Source organism: Ascidiella aspersa, chromosome 1 (assembly GCF_963924565.1).
Source record: "Ascidiella aspersa chromosome 1, kaAscAspe10.2, whole genome shotgun sequence".
In the NCBI taxonomy this organism is placed as follows: domain Eukaryota; kingdom Metazoa; phylum Chordata; class Ascidiacea; order Phlebobranchia; family Ascidiidae; genus Ascidiella; species Ascidiella aspersa.
The window spans coordinates 20,761,683-20,784,698 of NC_139447.1; the positions used below are offsets into that span (position 1 = coordinate 20,761,683).

The 23,016-nt window shown below is 35.4% G+C and overlaps 1 protein-coding gene and 1 pseudogene across 2 annotated transcripts; one reads left to right on the forward strand and one right to left on the reverse strand.

Moving 5' to 3' along the window:
• Position 1: 1 nt before the first annotated feature.
• Positions 2–19,351, reverse strand: LOC146168231 (uncharacterized). Of its 2 annotated transcripts, XM_083383332.1 has the most exons (7): positions 18,819–19,351; positions 13,295–13,447; positions 4,265–4,501; positions 4,042–4,199; positions 3,857–3,922; positions 3,709–3,802; positions 2–1,730 (listed from the first exon to the last, which is right to left on the reverse strand). In XM_083383332.1, the coding sequence occupies exons 1-7, from the start codon at positions 19,320–19,322 to the stop codon at positions 1,689–1,691; spliced, it is 1,254 nt and encodes a 417-aa protein (XP_083239458.1). In that variant the 5' UTR covers positions 19,323–19,351; the 3' UTR covers positions 2–1,688. The 2 variants fall into 2 exon arrangements, with proteins under 2 accessions (XP_083239458.1, XP_083239457.1); XM_083383331.1 differs by having other exon boundaries at positions 3,709–3,922.
• Positions 5,309–11,372, forward strand: LOC146168232 (transcription factor Adf-1-like; annotated as a pseudogene).
• Positions 19,352–23,016: the final 3,665 nt, after the last annotated feature.

The following is a 23,016-nucleotide window of genomic DNA, read 5'->3' on the forward strand; positions in this document are numbered from 1 at the left end:
ATGTCGCCCTTCACACGAATCATATTTGCCTTCAAGGAGATTTGCGTTTCAAGAGACACTTCCAGACCAGACGCGACTGATGTTAGTAAGGAAGCTTTATCTAAATGGACAGTTTTCATAGCATAAATTTGTTAGTGGAAATTTAGTACCGCCGAGAACTTGCTGAGTTTGGTTTGGCCCGTGACAATAAAAAAAGGTTGCCGACCCTTGTCTAAAACCCTTAAAAAAAAAACAGAGAAAATATTTTTGTGTTTGTCTGAATCATAACGTTTTGGCAATATGGCCAGTGCATTGTGTTTGATTTGGTTTCTATGCAGCCAAACAGCTGTGAAGTCAATGGCCCTCGCAACATGCTTGTACAAATCATCTCGTTGAAAGTCAATATATATTGAGCAGAGCAATGTACAATGTTTGTGTGTGTCCAAAATTGAAAATGTAGACAATTTAAACTAATAACATTTCTTCGTTTTTAATGTAATTAGCATCCAGTTTAGTATTTCAGGCTGTCTCACTGATATTTAATGGACAAATGCAGAATATTGTTTGGTATGGTACTAATACCAGAAGAGGCCCAAGGAATAGGACAATTACAAACATAGAAAAAAGTTAACCATAACATCATAGAAAATTATTATTATAATCACAGAAAATATATAACTGCACTAAATTTTATATTACAAATATTGCTTCATTACCATACCACTTTTGAAAAATGAATTCTAATTAAATTTTTTTTGCAAAACTTAATATGTTGAAAGTTATTTGGATCCAAATAATGTACTGATACTCACTTTTGGCAACCATATTTTGGGGAGCTATATAATTTTAAAATACTTATCGTCCAAAAGCTATTATATAGTAAGAAAATGGTGAGTTTATATATTTTTTTTAATTCACAGAGGGTACATAACACTAACAAGCAGACAGTTATAAAAATGCAATCAAATAGACAAACAAGGCAGAACTTAAGGTTTCTAAAAACTCTGGCTAATCAATGACATAAGCATTGACCAGATTATAGTACTTTTTGCACAAGGTGCGTGAAATTAGTCCATAAACTTTAGGTTGAAATTTGAACAAGACACAGAACACCATTATAGAAATTTTTGGTAAGCTGATTTAAGTATAAAACATTAGTACAAGAAGTTTATGGTAAGACCGACCTCTGTACAAATCGGGGTGTATGTTTAAGCCTGTGTATATAACAGGATTACGTACATTAAACAACATAGAAATATTCCTAATGGACTATTCTGCTTTAACAATGGATAAAAAATGTAAAAAACAACATTGAATAAAAACAATATTTTAAATAAGTACAAATTAATTTAAACATCATAGTAACTTAAAGCAATAAAAAACATTAAAAATGCACTATGCAACAAACTTGTCAAACAGGTAAAGCTTACAAGTTCAACTGCTAAATCACTAGTAAATAACTATAAAACAATAAATGCAAGTTGGCGCTCACAGTATTACTCACAGGATTAACATGGAAAATATATTAATATAACAATAAGTCTTACAGCTTAACATTAAGAACTAAAAACAACTAAAATGTTCATTTTTTAAAGAAGTCGTTTTTGGTTCCATTTCGACTAAACATTTGAAGGTATAGAACATATCTGATTGTAATTGTTAAAAAAATTGTTGTTTTTGTTAATTCATCAAGTATATAGCCATGTAGGTCAATGCTGTTCTTCAACTTTATTAATTTCTTTATCCAAGTTCTGAAGAAATCAAATCGTTTAATAATAGGTAGTAATTTAAGTAATAAAATATATTTACATTTCTTGTATATTGAATTTGTATAAAATACTTAAATCTCGAAGTGATACAATTTGGCATTAAAAAAAGTTACCTATATTTCTCAATGTTTATACAGCAATTGAATATACACCCGATCCGTCAAAAATTGGTGCAGTTCTAAGCAAAAAGGTCTACAACATTTAAGGCATCCAAAGGATCAAAGAGTCTGACTTTTAGGTCATGGACAATGCACAAATTTGATTTAACAAATCTGCATTAGAGTATTAGGTTTAATAGTACTTGACCCATCTGAAGCCAAACGCTAACCAGCACCCTAACTCAAATATTGTACGTTGATTTAATAATTACATAAATGCTTTGGGGCCCCCATACATCAATGTATGACTAACAATCATATCTACCCTGGACGAGGAATTATCTTATGCCCACCCAGTTTGGGCGTTTTCCCTAGCGTTCAAATAATTGTTAAATTAACGCACATTATTTTGGTTAGGGTTCGGGTTCAGGTGAGTCAAGTATTGTTGATTTTATCTCACATTTTTTTTATATTTCGAGAATTTTTAGCGAATATTTTCATTTTATCTATGCCGGGATTGTTTACCTAAAGGTCAAATTAGTGCATTGCCACGACCTCAAGGTCTAAAAGTCAAGACTTTTCTGCCCTTAGATGCGTTAATTGTTGTAAACCTTTTTGCTTAGAACTGCACTAAGTTCTGACAATCGGGTGGAATTTTATTGACTTGACCAAATCCTAACTGTTATTTTACAACATATAGTTTAGTAAAAGTTACAGCAAAAGTGACTGTTTGTCCTAGAGTATGTTTGCGGACATTTTTTATAAAGTTATATAAATTATACTTTTTACATAAGTTGTTATGTATAATTGCAAGGGTAAACTAAACAAAAATATTTCCTCTAACTCTTCTTTGTTTGAACTGATTGATTCAGTAAAGGGTTGGTAATAAATAAAAATTGACACTCGCTTTTCACACAAGGGTCAAAGTGAGCTTTCATCATAAACATAAGCGTTGTTCCGTCCAAGTGAGTACACTCGCCTAGATTGCAATTGTAGTTGGGGACCAACCCTGGAGTGTATCACATTAGTTAAGACAAAAACTTTTTTTTCGCTAAGAGAAAAAAGTTGTTGAGCGCGTTTAACATTTTAAGGTCATTCTTTTGTTTCATGTCAATTGTTTCAGCAACAAAAATTATGGAAAGGGGGAGTACAGTGGAATAGTCGTTTTAAAATACACACTAGTTACTATGTAAAATATCAGCAGGTTTCTCAAAACAGGCCGAGGCTAATGAAGTATTTTGGGAAATTTTACACTAGTTTTTACTAGAAAAAAAACGCCATGTTTACAAAACGATGACTTACTGTGAATTATTTTGGATGCTGATTTTAAAAATAGCCTCAGGTGTTTTCTATTATGCCGGAAAATAGTTACTACATATCATATACAGCTTATATCATAAAGTAAAAAATACTTTTTCTTTCTTGCATAAACTTTGGACACTGCTTTAAGGTAAGGTTGGCGAGCTGATTGAACTTTGTTGTCAGATTTTCTCTATGATATACATTTTTTGTGCTATCTGTATGTGCTATTTTTGCAAAATGGTACCCAAACTGACCTTCCTAGACTTCCAGTATGGCAATGGGAATGCTAATCCAATAGACCACTACAATAAAAGACTTCCTTGTGGCAGGACGTTATATATAAATTAATAATAAAGGCTTATCCTATGACACAGCCTGCTAAGCTAAAATCAACCTCTATAACACAAGGTATGAAATATGTTCTCAGATCACAAGTAAACGTATTAATTTTGAGAGGGAGGTATACCATCTAGTATAAATAAAAGTATAGACATAGATTTGTTCAATTCTTAATTATTTTGTTATTTATGCATATATAAAAATATTGATTATATACTCACTGCAACAGTCCCATCAGCTTGAATTAATGCCAAAGCTCGAATTTTATTTACAGAAAACCCTTCTGCTTTTTCTTGAGATAGTGTATCAATATAGCTGCAAAATATATAACCTGTAGATAAAGGAGTTCTAAAAAAGAGAAACACATACCTGCACCATGCCTCAGTTTCTTTCTTGTTTCTCTCTTTGTAAGAGCTCATATCAATTATCATGGTCCTAAAATATAGAATTTTGTTTACTTATTTCAAATGGAAAAGTGTAGATTTAACTAAAGCACATCATTTCTACAATAGCATTCGCATCACCAAAATATATTTGTATGAAATTATCCCTACAATATCTTTTTGTGGAAATAGCGCATAGAACTTTCATGCTTTGTTTGCTGCTCGTGCAAACGTTCTGCCATTGCTTCCCGAACGGCATCCTTTAACTTGTTCTTAAGAACTTTTTGTTGTCCAATTAGTGGTGGTTCAATACCAGGTAAGTTATTTACCTAAAAAAAACAAGTATATAGTTAAAATGTAATAACAATTTAAAACAAAATTTGTTAACAATAACCTGCTCTCTATAGGTATGAATGTTTATCCCATTCAGCAGTTTGACTGAAGAATTTTCAAGAAGCTTAACTTCTAGATTTTTAGCATCACTAACAAACCAATTTTCTGCCATATTGAGCTCAGTCAAATATGCCAAATGTCGTAAAACTTCAACAATATCCTGAGGTTCTGACAGACAGTTATGAGAGATGTCAACATGTTGTAAATTTGAACATGCACTCAGACTAAAAATGTTACTCTGTAAGGAATATATATGGTTTAAAATATGCATCTAAATAAAATCATTGCTAGATTAAATCACCCAGTGTACAAAACCCATCTTGATAAATGAAGGTAAAGAAATTAGGCAAGTAATTCATAATCATAAGCACAATTTTCATAAAATTATCTTCGCAGCATTTAACTTTATTTTTACAAGCAAAAAAGATCTTTAGTCCTTAAGGGAAAGCCTACAAAAGCTGGTCAGACCAACTGACTGACGGACAAACTTAGACAAACATAAATAAATATATATGTATATTTATATTGTGGAAGTTTCATCCATATAAAGTGTTATGTTGTTGTCTATATTCACTATGTTGTAGCTGACTTATAGGTCATTAAAGCTTAAGCAAGATTCACACCAGACGCGGTTGGCGGCAAGTGGCGCGTTTTTGCGTTCGACGGCAAGCGACGGGGTATTCACACCAGACGGCGTCATGCCGTGACGGCGTGATTTTTTCGCTTGAAACGGCTGACGGCAAAGTTAAATCAGATTTAACTTTTCCGTCAGCCACACTACTTGCAGACTGAAGAGCTGTGTGCAGAACCTTGTTGCAACGGGACAATTCCGTAGTTTTAAGTTAGTTTGCTTGAGGATAGAAGGTTTATGTAATATTTATTTATGGTAAGGGTACAGTTTGTCTTTGCCTAATATTTTTTTTTGAAAAGGGGTCGCAAAAAAATAAAAGACACGATGAAAGGTGCAATAATGTTGGTTTGATTTCATTATTTTGGTGCTGTGTTGGTAGACTTCTATTTAGATAAACTTTTGCTTAAAAAAACAATGGAATTCAATGAAATGCTGATACAATTGGTTCAGGATTCTCCCTGTATATATGATTCTGGTAGCAGCCAGTACAAGGATCAAAAGCGGAAAGAAAATGTGTGGAAACATATTGCCCAACAAACTGGCCAAACAGGTAAGACTTGATATCCGGTAAATTATTTTGATCATGATACGATTATCAATGTTGCAGTTGAAACTTGCATGAAGCGCTGAAAGAGTTTGAGAGACCGCTTTGCTAAAGAAAAGAGGAAGAAAAAATGCACAAAAAAGTGGTGCTGCTGCTGCAAATTTACAGGGTGGGAGCACTATGAGGCTCTTAAATTTTTGCAAGAGCATTTGAGGCATAAAGTGTGAGTGATTTTTAAAATTAATATAAATGTTTTAAATGTGCTCTGTTAACAACTGTGGTTTCTCATAGGACTGTTGGCAATTTTCCCCAAACCTCCAGTCCAATTATTGATTTCACACAAGATGAAGCTACACCAGAAGATGGTATTTTTTTTGTTTGGTTTCAATTAATTCAACTTAACATATACTAATGTATAGTGTCTTGCACTTTTTGTATGCTTATGTGCACTTTTGTACAGTCTAGTTGTTTTCAATTTCATATACTCCTGGTGTTTGTTACCTCTTTGTATTTTCTCTTTTCTATCCTGTATCAATCATTTTTGTGCAATGTATAGTGTCTTGCATTTTTATATGCTTTTTTGTACTTTTTTATATACCAAGTGTTAATTGTGTGTACTCATGGTGTTCTGTTACCTCATTATATTTGTTGTTCTGTATTATCAGCCAATGTTTATACTGTTTCTGGCTTGTCAAACATGAAAATGTGCAAAAGCTTTGTTTGCTTTATTGAATATGTACAAAAACAAATTTAACAAAACAGTGAATGAAAAGCACTAGGTTCATATGTAGCAAAGGTAATGCAGATCCTTACTGGGCTTTAAAATCAAATTGTTCACATTGCTAAGATATTTGTCTTAATAAATAAAAAAACATGCATGACTATTTGATTCTTTACTTGGATGGGGTTTAATATACTCCTTCTGTCAAGCACACTGACCCACTTTATTTGGCTGTAAGCGTCCAACAGCGCAAATAACCATGGACACATAAGTTATGAGCCGTTACTTTTCGTGCCCTTTTGACTTTGGCAAAGCCTTTGTTCAGTACAAGATGATCCATTTCCTATCCCGCTGTGTTTGCAAGACAAAAACACTTCGTCGCCGCGTCGCCAAACGCACAGCTGGTGTGAACGCCGTTTTTGCGTCAAACGTCGCGCGGAAGAAACGCGATCAACCGTTGCCGCCGCTTATCGCCAGCCGTCACCGTCAACCGCGTCTGGTGTGCAGAGCCCTTTTTAAGGTAATAATCTACAAATTGTAGGAAATATCTTTATTTTAAGTCATATTATGCGTTTTTGGCTTTTAAGAGAGTAAATTAGGCAGTTTTGACAATTTGTTTACTAAAAACATATTGATCAAAGCTAATTTAACAAAATTAGCAAGTGAAAAATTGTTTTTTGTTTGAGATACGCGTTTGCACATTTCGCTTAACAAATTATAGGGCTCCAGAAATCCTTTCTCTAAATTATGAACACATTAAGTAAGGTAGTTCAAACCTAGGCCCGTAGACCACATGTGGCTCGCACAGCATTATTTAAAAGCAAATGTGTTTAAATTAATGGGTTACGATTGCCAGGAAAAGATTCACGGCCTTGCATCGTCGAATGCTGGCGACTTGGCGCCAAATAATCACTCAGAAAACAAAACAAATTAAAGCAAAAAAATGATTTCATTGAAAAAATATTAAATTCAAACTTTTTTAAATATATACCTACATTTTTAAAAATATACATTTTACAAAAAATCTGTGGTTGTGTTCATGCACATTAAATTACATATATTTCTGAATGAACAAATATATATTAACATTCCCAACTTGGTAACATCTCAAATTATATTAATAATAAATTAAATTATGATTGTATAACACAAAAAAGCATGGTACAATGTGGTCAGTTTAACTGCTTGTTGAAATACATCGCTTAAGCAAGACACAAGGGAAGAAAATGTATTAGAGTAACTTGACAGTTGTAATCTATCAACAATGGTTCTTGGAAGGTGTAGCTTTAAAATCCTTTTGTATGCTTTAACTATCTTTTCATGACTGGGTAAAAATGCAACAAAAATTCTGTTTATTTGTGTTTTCCGGAATCAGCAATAACATTTGACATGTTCTGACATGTTCTGACTTCACTGACACCTGCCACCAAGTCAATAGATTTGCGCTGAAGTGCCCTGAAGAAGGCCAGCATGAGCCCGCTGATAATGATCATGACAGCCACAATAAACTCAAAACTCATTGCTCTCCTTAGCAAAGCTGCCCTGTCTCACAAGTTTGTGTGAGTTGTTGTTTCCTTTTAACTGAGCCCACCTACTACCGCCCTAAAAACTTACTCAAACAGTATGACTGAATCATGTCAGTCAACCGATTCGCACATCAATTTCAATTTAGTAGGTTTGATTTCAAGAAAGAATGTCTTGATGCTTCTGGGGAGTATTGTTAAAAGCTTAAAACTTGAATTGAATAATACAATAATCTTACTGATTGTATTAACTTTATTCGATTTGCCAAAGCCTTATGAGTTGTATTTAATCTGTATGATGGGCAATGTGTTTCTTCCAGACATATTAACTGCACACTCGTAATCTTGACTTTATATATTGTCGGAATTTCATTTCCATCTGTTAAGCTGTCCAAAATTAGGGTACTTAGTGCGTCCCCTGTGAAGTCTTCTGCTTGCAGGAACCTCAGGAAATCTTCCTGTATCGCTTCCCATCATCAACATTAGGAACAGGTAGCAAGAGTCGTTCAATGTCAGAAGCGTCACTGGTTGCGATTGCTGAAACGAAATAAACTGACTTCTTAAAATGTGCAATTATTTTTTCACGAATGTCACCAACAATTCCATTCTGTATTTTTGGTGAAGGGCCGCACAACACTACTGGATTGAGTCAAATAATAATCTGTGAATGAAGCATCACCTACCTAAGTCAGAAATCTTGGAAGTGTGCTGAAGTTTGCAGGAGACATAGTGAGTACAATTCGACACAATTAACTTTTCACAAATCTGTTTGTTTTATAAAACTCTATTGTGTTTTACAGCTACTATACTACAAATGTGATCAAGGTGATTTCATATCAAATCACCCAACAGTTGCTAAGCCCATAACACTCACTCTTTGTTTTAAATTTTGTTAGAATTGACCATGTACTTTTCAAGAAAATACACTTTTAAGTTGTAGGACTATTGTCACTAGATGGCAAAATATATTTTGTAATTTTGCTAATAGCTCAGCCATTCCTAAATGCATTTTTACAATGTTGGGCGTGTTTTTAAAATTTTTACGGATTATATGTGTAACTTTAGGGAGTTAATTTAATTTTTTTGAATTACAACCAAATAAACAATATTTTTTAAACATTTGAAGGGACATATGACAAATTTCTTATTTAAAAAAAAATCTTTTCAGGCAAAATGTGGTCTATATCATAATGATGCATGACACAAAATTGGAGTGGAATTATTATGAAATAAAAAGGGGTGTATTGTGGGTTGGCTGTAGGTCTAATGAAAGCCTTGTTCTGTATCATGCAACCCAAAGAGTTATTTTATACAGATAAGTGTTGAACGTAACTGGCCTGTTGTTTGGCAATAAAGTCATGCCTCTGCAGCTGATGAAGTTTGTGACCAAAATTACTCTTCTGTTGATTTGGTAATTGATTACATTTTTCAATGGGGTGATGTTGGCACCGGGAGCAATCTTGACAGTGCCTTGTGCTACGTCCGAAGCGATCGGTGGGGGTTCTTGGTGCGTAGGTGAGATAAAAATCTCCTGGAATTGGTATGGTTGAGCTGTAAACCAATTCGGCACTGGAGGTCTTCAGATCTTCTTTGGGCAATGTACGTATACCTAAAAGCACCCATGGTAACTCGTCGCACCAATTTGCGTCCATTAGGCATGCAACTAAAGCCGTCTTGAGGTGCCGGTGGAAGCGTTCAACCAGGACATTTGCCTGTGGGTGAAATGCGGTGGTTCATTGATGTTTGGTGACCAACATTTGGCAGGCTACCTTCCATAAATTAGACGCAAATTGTGGTCCTCTGTCTGATGTGACAAGACTGGGAACTTCAAATCTGGCGATCCAATGAAACGATATCGCCCTTGCACAACTAGCGGTTGTGGCTTCTTTCATTGCAATTGCCTCCGGCCATCTTGTATAGCGATGTACTATTGTAAATAGATATTTTGCACCTCTTGATTCAGACAATGGACCGACGATGTCCACATGTATGTGGCTGAATCGTATGTTTGGGACAGCAAAATATTCCAGTTTACGTGACAATGAATTTTTGACCTCTGACATTTGATGCATTATTGCGCCCACAAGCAAACTTCTATGTTAATTCCATGCCATGCAAATTTGTCAGACACAATCTTCTGTGTAGTACGCACAGATGGGTGACATAATCGGTGTACGGCATCAAACCCTTTTTGCTTCCAGCTTGAGGGAACGATTGGCCGGGAAGAACTGGTGGATGTGTCACATAACGCAGTAGTTTGCGAAGTGCCATAGCGAATACCTTCTAACTTGAATGATGTCAGTGCGGTGCGATACACTTCAACTTCGTCACAATGTTGAGCTTCTGCTAACTGAAAAACGCGAGTGACCCCCAGGATCCATTAACCCTGTGTTCTAGGACACCGCCTACAACAGGGGTGACCAACGTGCGGCATGCGGGCCGCATGCGGCCCTTTTCCATTTTTTGTGCGGCCCTTCACCTTCTTCCAGCTATTTTTCCCTCAGTAAGGCTATGAGTGTGCACCATGTTGGGACTTTTGCTCTAGCAGTTTCCTGTTTGAAGTGTGATGTAACCCATCTTAGGCGCTAAACTAATGCAGTTGAACTCGAATGGGTAGCATCTATTAGAAAACAATCTTCATTCATAAAGTTTTACTTGTGCCACGTTGTTATGATAAAGAATTGTTTTGCAACAGTTACACTTGTCTAGACGGTCAAGGTGTAACAGGCTTTTGCTACGCATATTGACTGAAATGTTATGTTTAACAGCTGGTTTTGAATTAAGGCTGTTAATTAAATTGTACTGAGCCGATCCGTACGATCAAGGTCTCATTGGAATTGTAGAAAAGGTTATTTCCGAATCCACAAGTAGACAGCACTGACAAAACTGTCATAGTTGCAGCCAAGTAGCTCATTAGTATTTCTAATAAAAGCTAAAAATATGAATTAGTGTTAATTTGATGTGCGGCCCTCCTGTGAGCATTACATTTCCTAACTGGCCCTTGTGTTAAAAAGGTTACCCACCCCTGGCCTACAGCATTATCTGATGCGCCTGTTATTAATGATACAGGTGCTTGCGGTTGTGGGTGAACAAGTGTCACTGCGGCCGAAGGAATGAATCGGTGGTAGAAATTTACCATACCTGCAAATTGCTGCAGACCTTTGATCGTTTGTGGGCGTTGAAAGCGGCAAATAGCTGCTACCTTGTTTGTCAGAGGTTTAGCTCTGTTCGCATCAATGTGATGACCAAGAAACTCAATGTTAGTTTTACCAAATTAGCATTATTCTTTATACCGAATGGCATTAGCAGAAATTCAAACAAACCGAAAGGCATTATAACTGCCGTCTTCGGAATATCTGCTTATGCTACTGGTACTTGGTGATAACCTTTGACCAAGTCATTTTGGAAAATACCTTCGCGACAGCCGGACCTGCCAAAAAACCCTTAATGTGTGGTATAGAGTATCGGTCTGGTTCTGTTATCGCATTTAATCTGCGGTAATCTCCACAAGGGCGCCAACCTGTATCATTGTTCGGAACCATGTGTAGGGGTGAAGCCCAGGGACTCGCTGACCTTCAAATTATTCCCATGTTTAGCATTTTCTCAAATTCTTGTTTGGCCATTGCAAGTTTCTCCGGAGATAAGCGACAAGCCCTTGAGTGCACTGGTGGTCCTGTTGTAATGATGTGATGCTTGACGTTGTGCTTTGGTGGCGTGGAAGGTAGAGTACGTGCTGTAATCACCAGAAATTTTTTAAAGCAATGTTGATAAGCTGAAGGGCGGATTGCTTGGCGGAGTGCAAAGGAATGCTCGAGAACAACTTAGCATTCAACAGGCTATTATGCTTGAGGTCGACAATCAAGGAATGCGCGCGCAAGAAATCAGCAACAGTTGCTTGTTGCCGTACGTCTGAATGCGAGTGCCATTGGCTGCTTGCAGTTCTCTTCCACGAGTGCAATTCGAAACGCAGACGAAGGTTGAAACGCAGACGAAGGTAAACACTAATTTCAGCGCCGGTGTCGACCAAAAAGCGTTGACAGGTGTTTTTAGAAGGCTGCGTGTCCAAATCACGTTGGCGTCACCAATATGTAGCGAAGTTGCTTTAATTCATTGTGTCCAGTTAGAATGAACTATGACACACCAAAACGAGACATGTAAACAAAACACAAGGAAAAGGAAAAACAAGAAAAAAGGCGTAACTTCTCATAAACGTTAGGCGCGGACCGGACACCGGTTTTCGGTCCACCAAATATATTACAATTTTATATCTATATTGCAAAATGCAAGATGTTGAAGGCTTGTCTATCAAATTTAAAACTTCTCCAGTTTCGTAATACTTCAGACTTTACATAGGCAACAATGTTGCAAGTGTTGTGACCAACTGTTTAAAAGTGGGCTACATCTTGTTTAAGTCTTAAAATTTAAGACCAGTTGTAGCGTATGTAAAGGCTAAGAAGACTTTTGTTGCATATATTTTGGGTTGATTTTGATTTTTATAGGTCCACCGGTCCGCAAAATTTGTTTTAAAACTTTACTGGTACGTAAGCTAAAAAGGTTGCGAACCACTGTTCTAGACGCCGAAAACAGCTATTATTACGAGTTCATGGCTAATAAAAACATACAATAGAAAAATCTGATGCGAATAACGCTTAACCCAGCTTAACGCTAATAATCGTACACCGGGATATTAACTATTCCATGGATACTATTATACAGGAGTTCAAAAAAATCAAATGGGGGTGTCTAGACTGCTAGACTGGGTAACACCATGAACATCAAACCAAAAATAATGCTCTCAGTGTGCAACAGACACCTGTGGAAGTACAAGAGGCTGCAGTCATTGGTTATCCCAAATTGTGTTTTTTATTATTTTGTTGCTCGTCGCTTTTACATTGCACTACAACCATTCGGCATCATTCACGGTGAAGAAGGCTACTTAAATAGGTTGCCGAAACATTGGAAAATAAACACAATTTACAGAGACGCTGTTTTTTTATTAATATTATGCTTAGCAGTTTTTTTGAAGTGTTATGTATCGAAAATTGCAAATATAACACATTCTGTCTATAAAGTTTACATCTAAGAACCTGTAGATAAAATTACAAGAAACGTCAAGCCATCAATTTGTTTTGACATCAATTTGTTAAGACAGCACTAAATTGTATTATTATCACACAAGTTTCAAAGCAGCCCTGGTCAATTGTTTAATTTATAGGTTTGCATCTCCTGCATGTTGGTGTGTTTAGCTTAGATTTATAAAAATGTTTAACTACCCTAAATGGTAAATGTATAACAGGAGAGTTAAAACTCCAATATTCACCATTTAACTGAGACACAGGCTAGAACAAATCTGGGCTAAAGTAAAGCTATGATTCTGAAAACTATATTAGCATATTGCTATTTTTTTAGCAAATACAAGGGTGCTTAAGATGGTTACCCAAACAAAATATATTTCAATTTTATGACATAGATTTAAAAGTAAGTAAGTGATTTTTTAAGTCAAGCAATATATTGAGATTTCACATCAATTACCGGGAATGGCATTTCCTGATTTACTTAATACATCACATAGCCAAACGAACAAAAACACAATAGCAAAAAACATTACATACCAGTTTGTTGAATTGACAATTTAATACTCTCAAAGACCTTAGTGATTGCAACCCATCCAGTGTTGTCAAGTTATTGTAGCTAACATTTAGTTTTTCCAAGTTTGGCAAAGTTGGCAGGTGATTGAGATCACTCAACAAGTTTGACCTCAAATCCTGTACACATGTTTGCATAGATTAATATGTATACTAGACAAAATACCTGGCGTTCCAATGTTAAATAGGCTAATCATCGGTTTAATTGTATGTCGCCATAAATGTTGTATGATACTAAAATTATTTGAGGTACTGACTATGGACGTTGTTCTGGTGATGGAGCATAATAACCACTGCAATAAGTGTGATAAATAACATAAACAATTAATCAAGCTGTGGGCTCTCAATCACTATGGCATATCATATTGGACCATGGATATATAAGTTTGCTGAACCCTCATGCTATAGCTCCTGAGGGTGATCCAAACCAGGGGCGTATCCAGAAATTCAACAAGGGGGGGTCCTGAACTTAGGGAATTCCCCTACTTTCTTTCTGCCGTTAATGAATAATGACGTCATAAAATAGTGAGCGAATGACGTCATAAAACAGTGATTGTAATGACGTCATAAAAAATAACAATACACTGCTAATTAACGTCCAGCAAAAGCGAACCTTTAAGATGTAAAGCTAACACGTGCTCGAAACAGCTTAGTGTGCAATCGTTAACTTGAGCCGAAAAAACTAAACCAAGCTGGTGAAATATTTGTGATTGATTTTGGTAGAATCATGTTTAGATTATCAGCAGTGCAGTTTCCTGAGTTCAATGTACAGGACTAGCTAAATTACAAGCACGTCTTCGCCACCTGCAATACTAAACAAAGATTGTTTTTGCTGGGTGTTATTATGCTGCGATTAGCGCAACATATGCGCAAAGTAGTGTGCCAAGTCAGCTAAAAGCAGCAGTTGAGAGATGAGAGAAATAAGTTGTGTAAATTGCACACTAAACACATGGTCTTAGGATATGCTTATAGAGAATGATTTTGCAGTAACTATGAATATATAAAAATGGGCTTTGAAAAGTCAAGTTAGACCACCTTTGAAGACAATCTGCTTCAGTTATAAAAATTTCGTTGATACACCAACATCGGATATTAGCGCAGACGGCGAGAAACAGTAGCTGCGCCTAACTCCTGTTTAGTATGAAAAAAGGGAAGAAGGCTGGACTTAGCATTGTCAATTGTCAAATACACCCTGGCTTATCATTGTAGGGAAGTTCAAAGTAGAATCCAAAGGTATTCTAGAATAGTAGGTTTTGAATCTAGAATAACGAATCCAGAATATTGAATCCTTATGTAATAATATGTTGAGGAATTTTTACTATTTATGAATATCATTTGGCATCTGTATGACAACACAACAATTTAAAGGACAACATTTTATTTGAAATAATTGAATATTATTGAAAAAGAAAAAGAAAGAAAAAAATACCAACAAAAACATACATAATAAACATAATGCAAAAATATAAACAAAAATCAAAAAACTATAATATGCATTGAGGAAAAGATTAAGCCATGAACATAGTTAATAGAGGTTAGGCCAGCACTTGAAAATGAACGTTCTCATGATGCAGAGGAGGCTATTGCAAGGTATATTTTGGAATTTTTGTTTTAGGTTTGGCATTTTATTTTTGTCTGCATGACACCATTTTTAAATGTCTACCAGCTCTTTACAGGCTTTTCGCTCATCATAGTTTGTCTCATCACTGCTGGAATTCCCAGCTTTAACCCCAAGAGCCAGGAGGTCAGCAATCTGGTCCATTTGAGTATGAGGTATTTCAGTGGATGTTGAAGGATGTGATGCTGTACCACTCTCTACCGTCTCCAATATTACACCATATTACACCCACAGCATAGGATGATTCTGACATTCAAAATATCTTGCAATTTGCACGACATATTCAATGTCTTAAAGAATGGATTGTTCTTGCATCCTCTTTCTGTTGGGCTTGAGTTTTTCATGCAACCCGCTTGATAATGGGAACCACACTTGTAATGGGAACATACTTCTCTTTCTTTTTCGTCAAAACTATGTCTATGCTTCTCAACCGCAATGACAACAAGGCGATACAGAATTCCTTAGCACCAACGCGAAACGATAACATACAAATTGAGCGATTTTTTAATCCTACCATGAGTCCAAAGTCCAACCGCGCGGTCAGTCCAAATACATCACACAGGGCTTCTGAAAAACGCACTTATGAATGGAGTTTATGTAGCACCAATGCAAAGTGAAATGTTTAATTGCAAAGTCAGTGTATTTTATGACTACCAGGAGTCCAAAGTCCAACCGCGTGGTCAGTCCAATACGTCACACACCTCCTTCTGAAAAGCGCACTTGGGAATGAAATTTATATCGATTCCAATTACCCGATATAAATGGCAAAATTGGATTGGAATCAACTTTGAACATCCTACTTAACACTTATCAGCCAACCTGAACGAATAACAAAAGGTGTATACATGCAACCGAATGAGATAAGAAAAATGGCGTTTTGCGTTTGATTTTGGTTTTGCATTAGCTTAAGACACGTGACCCAAGAACATTAAAAACATTTCTGCTTTGGACAGTGAGTTAAACCCTGACAAAAATGATAATATCGCCTACAAAAAGGGAGTCTGAACCCCACTACCCTACAGGCTACATGGCCTACAATGACAGCAATATATCGCTAAACAATTTGTGTAACAAAAAAATATTCTCCAAATATTAAACATTCTTAACAACTGCCATTTGAAGCAGTTGTGTAAGCTGTAGTGATGTCCAGGTGGTTGCCGAAACCTAATATTTTTCCAATATAGTGAGTACAATGCAACATTACACAAAAACTCTTTACGCAAAGTAATAAGTCGCCAGAAAATTGCATTGTTGATAATCGAAAGATGATTCTAGCAAAAACAATCACCCATATTTCACGGTCTTGGTTTAGTTTTTGCCTGAATTTGACAATTGCATGTTAAGCGGTTTCGCCTGCTGGCACCTGGCAGGAGTGTCAACAATGCACGTGTTTGCTTTGCGTCTTACATTTAGATTTTGCTGGCTGTTAATTGACTCTTTCTGATTAGTTTTTTCTATTTATGACGTTATTTCAAACCACTATTTTTTATGTCATACTCAACATAATAAAACGTCAGACAGAAAATAGAGCAATTCCCTGAGACAAAAAATAGACAGTTGAAAATTCAATCCCCACAAGGAATTTTTTTTTTAAAACTTACTACAGTTCTTGTTAAATAATTATATTAATGTAGATTTGTTTGTATAAAATAATATCTGGCCAGGGATGGTCAACTTAAAAAAATTGTTAGCGATTAGCAGTCCTTACAGTAATTAGACCCTTTATGAAAAAAACATTTGGTGACCCCTTGAATAAACTACAAGCTAGATGTTAGCAACAAAGCTAACAAAGACGCAATGACACAATCTCTACAACATACCATCTAGATTTTGCAAACAATTTTGACCTAAAATGATTTTGACCTAGCATGGAAATTAATCAGAACTTTTCTTGGAATAAAAGAATTTGCCTGAATCCGAATGGTGAAAACAAATGATTCTGTTTGCACATTAAATAATAAAGATTAAACTCAGTTCAAAACATAGAACACCAGATATCAGTTTGTTTGGATGTTATATGTTAAACATATTTCGCTCCTACGAGCAGCATCAGTATCTAAACACACCACACAATACAAAGCAATATGTAAGCAATAAGTTAATAATGTTATCAGTTTGTTACGTCATTTTTATTGATTGCAACGTCATTTAGTTACAGTAGCGGTGGCTTGTATAGTGCACTACTCTAGAACAGTCGGTTTGAGTTTTTATTAACCTGTAAAGCATTGGCTAATAGTAGCATTAAATAAGCGAAATTAAAGAAATACCTAACCGCTAATTGCCATCTGTAAAACATTTCCGCAGATAAGAATCAAAAAGATTGTGACATTTTTATTTGCATGAAAATTGAATTTTTTCATGAGATATTCCACATTCCTATTTTAAATGTTTTTAAAATTTGGTAGCTCGAATTAGCTTTCAACATGAAGTATGGATTCTAATTTAACCGTGACAAAATATGCCCTTAAAGAATACCTTGTTGATTCAACGTTTACAAATTTAAGAGAAAAATTGCCAGGAAGATTAACACAATTTATGCAAACGGCTTTATCAAAAACCCAACCATAGTTCCATGACTTGGAATGGTTAGTTTTAAGTTGAGGGTCCATAAGCTTGTCATTTTTCAAAAGGGTCCACGACTAAAAAAGGTTTAAGTGTGAGGCCATTTAGCAACTTGACAGTTGATGCATACAAATATATTTTTAGTTGGCAACTGTGTTAAAGTCCCATATATACAGGGACATCAAATTTGAAACTGGCACTTGCCACACAAGCATGTGTCAACCAAGAAGTGCTCGTCCAACTACACTCCAAAAAAATATTGGCATTTTGTCTGCGAATTTTTGTCCTAGCGAATTGTTTTTTCAACAATTTAACCTGCCTTTCTATTTCGGTCCGCTATCAGTATTGTTCTCTTCATAGAGCGGTCCCAATTGTTTATCAGAATATTGAATGCAGAATACTTTTTTACCATGTGCAATATACATTTTTATTTTGTAGTTTCTCACACGTTTATTGTTAAGAGATTTACGCTCATGATTAGGGCGATTATTTAAAAAAATAAAAATCATATACATTGTTTACAAAATTAAAAAAACTAGTCAAATTTTTTTAAATTGTCTTTCAGTTAACGGTGTATCTTTTGAATTATATGCAACAGCATTTTAACGGTATTATATCTTCACTATAAAAATATGCGGTATACTCAAGCCGTTAGAAATAACCACCCAGACCTAGTTTATCGCACTAGGCTGATCACGAACTTCGTTTTTGCTTTATATAAGTGTGTATCTCTGATTTGGACAAATGTATTGTACAATTTTTTGCTATTTTTACCTTTTATACCTTGTATTTAAACTGTTTACACAGCATTTTCGAAAATACCCAGCATCTTGTTTTTTCTGTGGTTTTTTCTGTGGTATTTTCTATACTGTTTTTTTCTTAAATAACAAAAATATCAACTAGGAATTCCCGAGAGTATTGTATAAACCCAAAATTTTTTTTAAATATACTTTTAGGTCAAAATTTGTCAAAATTTTAATTTTTCAGGTCAAAATTTCTAATTTTTTAGGTCAAAAACTAACTCCTGATTGATCTTTAGTCTGCGGAGTTTACCATAATTTTTGCAAATTTTGACCATTTGATCCAATAACAACAACAGAGTTTTGCTTTAGGTCAAGACAATCCAAACCTCATTGTTTGTCTTTTGTGTATGTGTTATCGTTTTTTTTTTCTTCACCTGTATTTTTACACTGATGATGGCATGAGGTATTGCTGAATCATTTGTAAAAAAAATGTTGATTTTATTGAATATAATGGCTTTAGTATTTTTTATTGAAATTATGTAAGATATCTTATATAATAAATACTTACGAGGTGGTTTAACTGTTTGAGATGTTGCAAAGCTGTCAATGGAATTTGCACAATGTTGTTGTAAGCCAAACACAAACTAGTTAGTTGAGGACATGCACTTATTCCAGAAAATGTTTCAATTCTGTTCATAGACAGGTCTATGCTTCTTAGTTCCCGAAATGCATCTAAATCAGCCAAAGTTAAGTTTTTTAAGTTGTTCAGAGAGAGGTCAAGCTTAAGTATCCAGGAAGGGTTTTTAAACCACTCATCTGATTCGTTAAAATTTCTGCTAGACTGTTTCAAAGACATTTCTTCCTGTGAGTTTGTTGATATGTTTCTTGAATAGGACACATCAAATAAAAAACCACATTGCTCAGCAAAGTCTTCAATTTCAGACACTCTCAAATCTATATGACCATACTTTTGGTCCAAAATCTTGGAAACATGCCAAAATGTAGGCAGTGCTGACTGGATCTTTATTCTTGAACAAACAAATTTTTTTGATAATCGTTTTAGCTTGCTCATATTTAGCTGGCCTGTATAATATCAGATTAATTGCTAAAAATATAAAATAAAAACAGGTAACATTTTTTCAAATATACCCAAAGATTAATCTACAAGGTTTTATTTGGCCCTTGAAGCAATTAAGTTGCAACCCTTGGTTTAACTCAATAGGCCCCTGACTACAATACAACTCCAGGACCACCAAAACACAAGTTTCGCCCATGGGGACAGGAAGGGTGAGCAAGTATTAAAAGAGGGAGGTGAGGTGGGCATCCAAATTATTTCAGGTGTGACAGAGGAGGCAATTTTGATCAAGGAATTGAATATTTGGGGTGGTATGGGTTTTAACTTGGATGGCATTTTGGCTAATTTATAATTAAATGTTGTTAAATAGGTGGGGAGAATGTGGTAATATATAGGCTCCAGTTAATGGGTTAGGTCAGGGCTGCAGAGTGCGAATCGGGACTCGGTTTGTTTTGCTGGAGTCATATATTGTGAGTGAATGAATTATATGACATCCCTATAAGTGGATTGCTGAATATCCACGTTATTTTGGTTAGGCAAATTGGCGGAATACAGGCTTTAGAGTCAGGGCCGGACTCGGAACTCGACGAAACAGCACATTTGGCCGGAGTCGGACTTTATTTTTTGGCAGGAGTCGAACTCGGGAACCAGACTCGGGTTATTTTCAACCGACTCAGCAGCCCTGGTTAGGGTTAGAGAATTTTGGGGAAATGTTTATTAAATATAATGGGTTTTATTTTGGGGAAGGTGAGCAAATCAAAATTTGTCGATAGTATGGTAATGGTATAGGCTGGTCAGTAGGACACTTTTTTGAGCCATTAAAAGTATAGCCCGATATTAAAAGTATAGCCCGATACATATCGACTACAAGCGATGGCTCTTTTTGAAGAGTATGCTTGTAGTTTATATCGTTAAGTGTTAATATGGCTATATTTTTTGCTAAAAAAGTGTTTGCTGGAATGGTGTAACCAATATAAGGATTGATCGTCAGAACTCCCGGAGATATTGCCTAAAAAAATCTCTGCGCACCAAGTTCGCCAATGTCTGTATCTTGGGGTCAGTGGGGGTAAAGGAGGTCGACTGACATGGTCCTAGTCATGTAAAGTAATTACCATTGCAATAAACACAACTTTAGAAGTCTCGTGACAGCTCTCAACACTACAGACCTCCGGGCAGATAATGTTGCATATACGGACGAATTTGTCAACCGATCCATTAGAAATTCACCCTGATTTCTGACGGATGGGGTGAGAAATTAATACAGTTCTAAGTAAAAAGGTATAAGACAATTAGGGCAACCAAGGGCAGAAAAGTCTGACTTTTAGACCTTGAGGTCTTGGAAAAATTAGCGAGAAAAGAAAAAATTAGCGAGAAAGTTTGGAAATTAGGTGTTAATATAGCTGAATATTAATATTCATAAAAATGAATATTAATATTTTTTCGTTAAAAGTGTGATTGCTGGAAAGATGTAACCAATATAAGGATTGTGTAGAAATTTCAACTTTGTATCGTCACAACTTTTGGAGATATTGCCCAAAACCAATCCAGCGCGCCAACTTCGCCCAGGTAGGTCGAGGCAATGTACTAATCCAGTGGTTCCCAGGAGTGGGCCACAAGACTATTTTGATTGGGCCATAGAGCTATTTGAAAATATTGCAACTAAATATGTTATGTTTTACGAAAATAGCTGTTAGCATATTTAAAACTATAATAGGAACGAGGCCATTTTTGGCTATTTGTAACCTATATACGTAAAGGCAAAATCTCACGACATATGTTTGTTTCGCTACGCAGTTAGCACGGCAATTTACTTTAAATTCAGTTTGTTGTCATCGAGATATTTAATTCCAATCTAGAAATCAGCCGGAACTACAAAAGGATTATTTGGATGTTGTTAGAATCAATGTATTTATTGGGAAATTGTCCGACTATGTACGCGTAAATTGGGATTACAAAAAGGTAACGGCACATGGTGGGCCACAAACTGTTTTATGAAAAATAATTAGGACGCGGAATGAAAAAGTTTGGTCACCACTGCACTAATCGGACATTTGGTCAGGGTTGCCAGATGAAAAAATAAAAAAAGCCAAATCTCTACAAACTCTAACAACCCTATGTTTTTCCTTAATTAAATAAAAAATGCAATAAATGGCCATGCTGGTACATTGAATTTCTCTTTTTTTGGCAAATTTTCTTAATTTTTTTCTCTTTTTGGAATTGTTTATTGGCAATTTTTTTTGTTTTCGCAAATTTTTCTTAGCAAATTTTCTCTTTTTGTGTTAGTTTGATCTCTTCTTAACATAACACTCATGACATTTTGGAATAAAACGAAAAAAGCCTAAAAAAGCCAAATTTCATTTTGGATTTTGAAAAAATAAAATCCAAACAGGTTAAAAAAAAAGCCTAAATTTTCAAATTTGGCTTTAAAAAATCCTAACAATCCTAACTGGCAACCATGCATTTGGTAAACTCCCGGAATAGATAAAATGAAAATATTGGCTGATTACTTTGACCAAATGTTGAGTGCCAGACTGATAAAGGTATGACGTAATTCTAGCTACTCAGGCATGTCGTAATGCCTACGCAGAGACAGGACGAGCGCGCGAAATTGCTGCGTGTCTTAACTGATTAAAAAAGGAATACTGCGATGTTTTTACCTGTTTACCGGTTTGTTTGGAATAAAATCATTTTTTGAGGTTTAGGTAGTCGGATTTAGGCTAATTTAACCGCACTTTATCATTTTAATTAAACCAAATACTTTTAACTGCACTTTAGCATAATTTAACCGCACTTTAGCATTTTAATTAAACCAAATAACGATACTTAACCATGTACAGTACACCATGAGTTATTAATCTGTGGGCCATATGGCCCAGAATTGGGCCACAGCACATTTGGAAAACTGTAAAGTTGTCGAAAATTTTAGTTTTATTCGTTTAATTCTTTAGTTCGTTTTACACAGTGCTGTAATGACCTAAAGTCCATGACTTGACTTGATGTACGGTAAGTCTTTTGGGCAAAATGACTTGGGTTGAAATGAAGTGTTTTCATTTAGCATTTTTTTTTGTAAATTTGGGTTATTTCTTGTAATTTCTGCACATGAAACATTTTTTTTTAATTTCTTGGTACATGATGTGTTTTTGTATTTATTTAGTTTAGTTATTGCTCATGACTGGATGAGTTTACCAGTTTTAATAGTTTAACGTTTAGTTTTTGTGACAAGGGCTTGACTTGGAAATGACTTGACTTAATTATGACTTCACTGGGACTTGACGGTAATTATTCAAAAAGACGTTTACAACACTGGTTTTGCAGTACATTCTCGGTCTTCGCATTAACAGTTGCCTTATGTGTAGGTTATTATAAAATATTTTTCTTCTTTTCACATTTTGAAGTTATTCTTGGTTTCTTACACATTTCAGTTATGTAACCAATTTTTGGAAAACTTTAATAAGTGCTTCAAAAGTAGTTACCATCCGAGGTGTACTAAACGACATTATCTCGCCTGCGCAAAATGGTTTTATTCCAAAACGATACATAGGCACTAATATTCGTCTTTTGTTCGATATCTTTGACTGCGCAGACTACTACGATATACCTGGCGCGATACTGTCTTTAGATATGTTCAAGGCCTTTGACACGGTGAACTGGGACTTCATATTATGCAGCCTTACCTGCTGCTTTCGGGTTC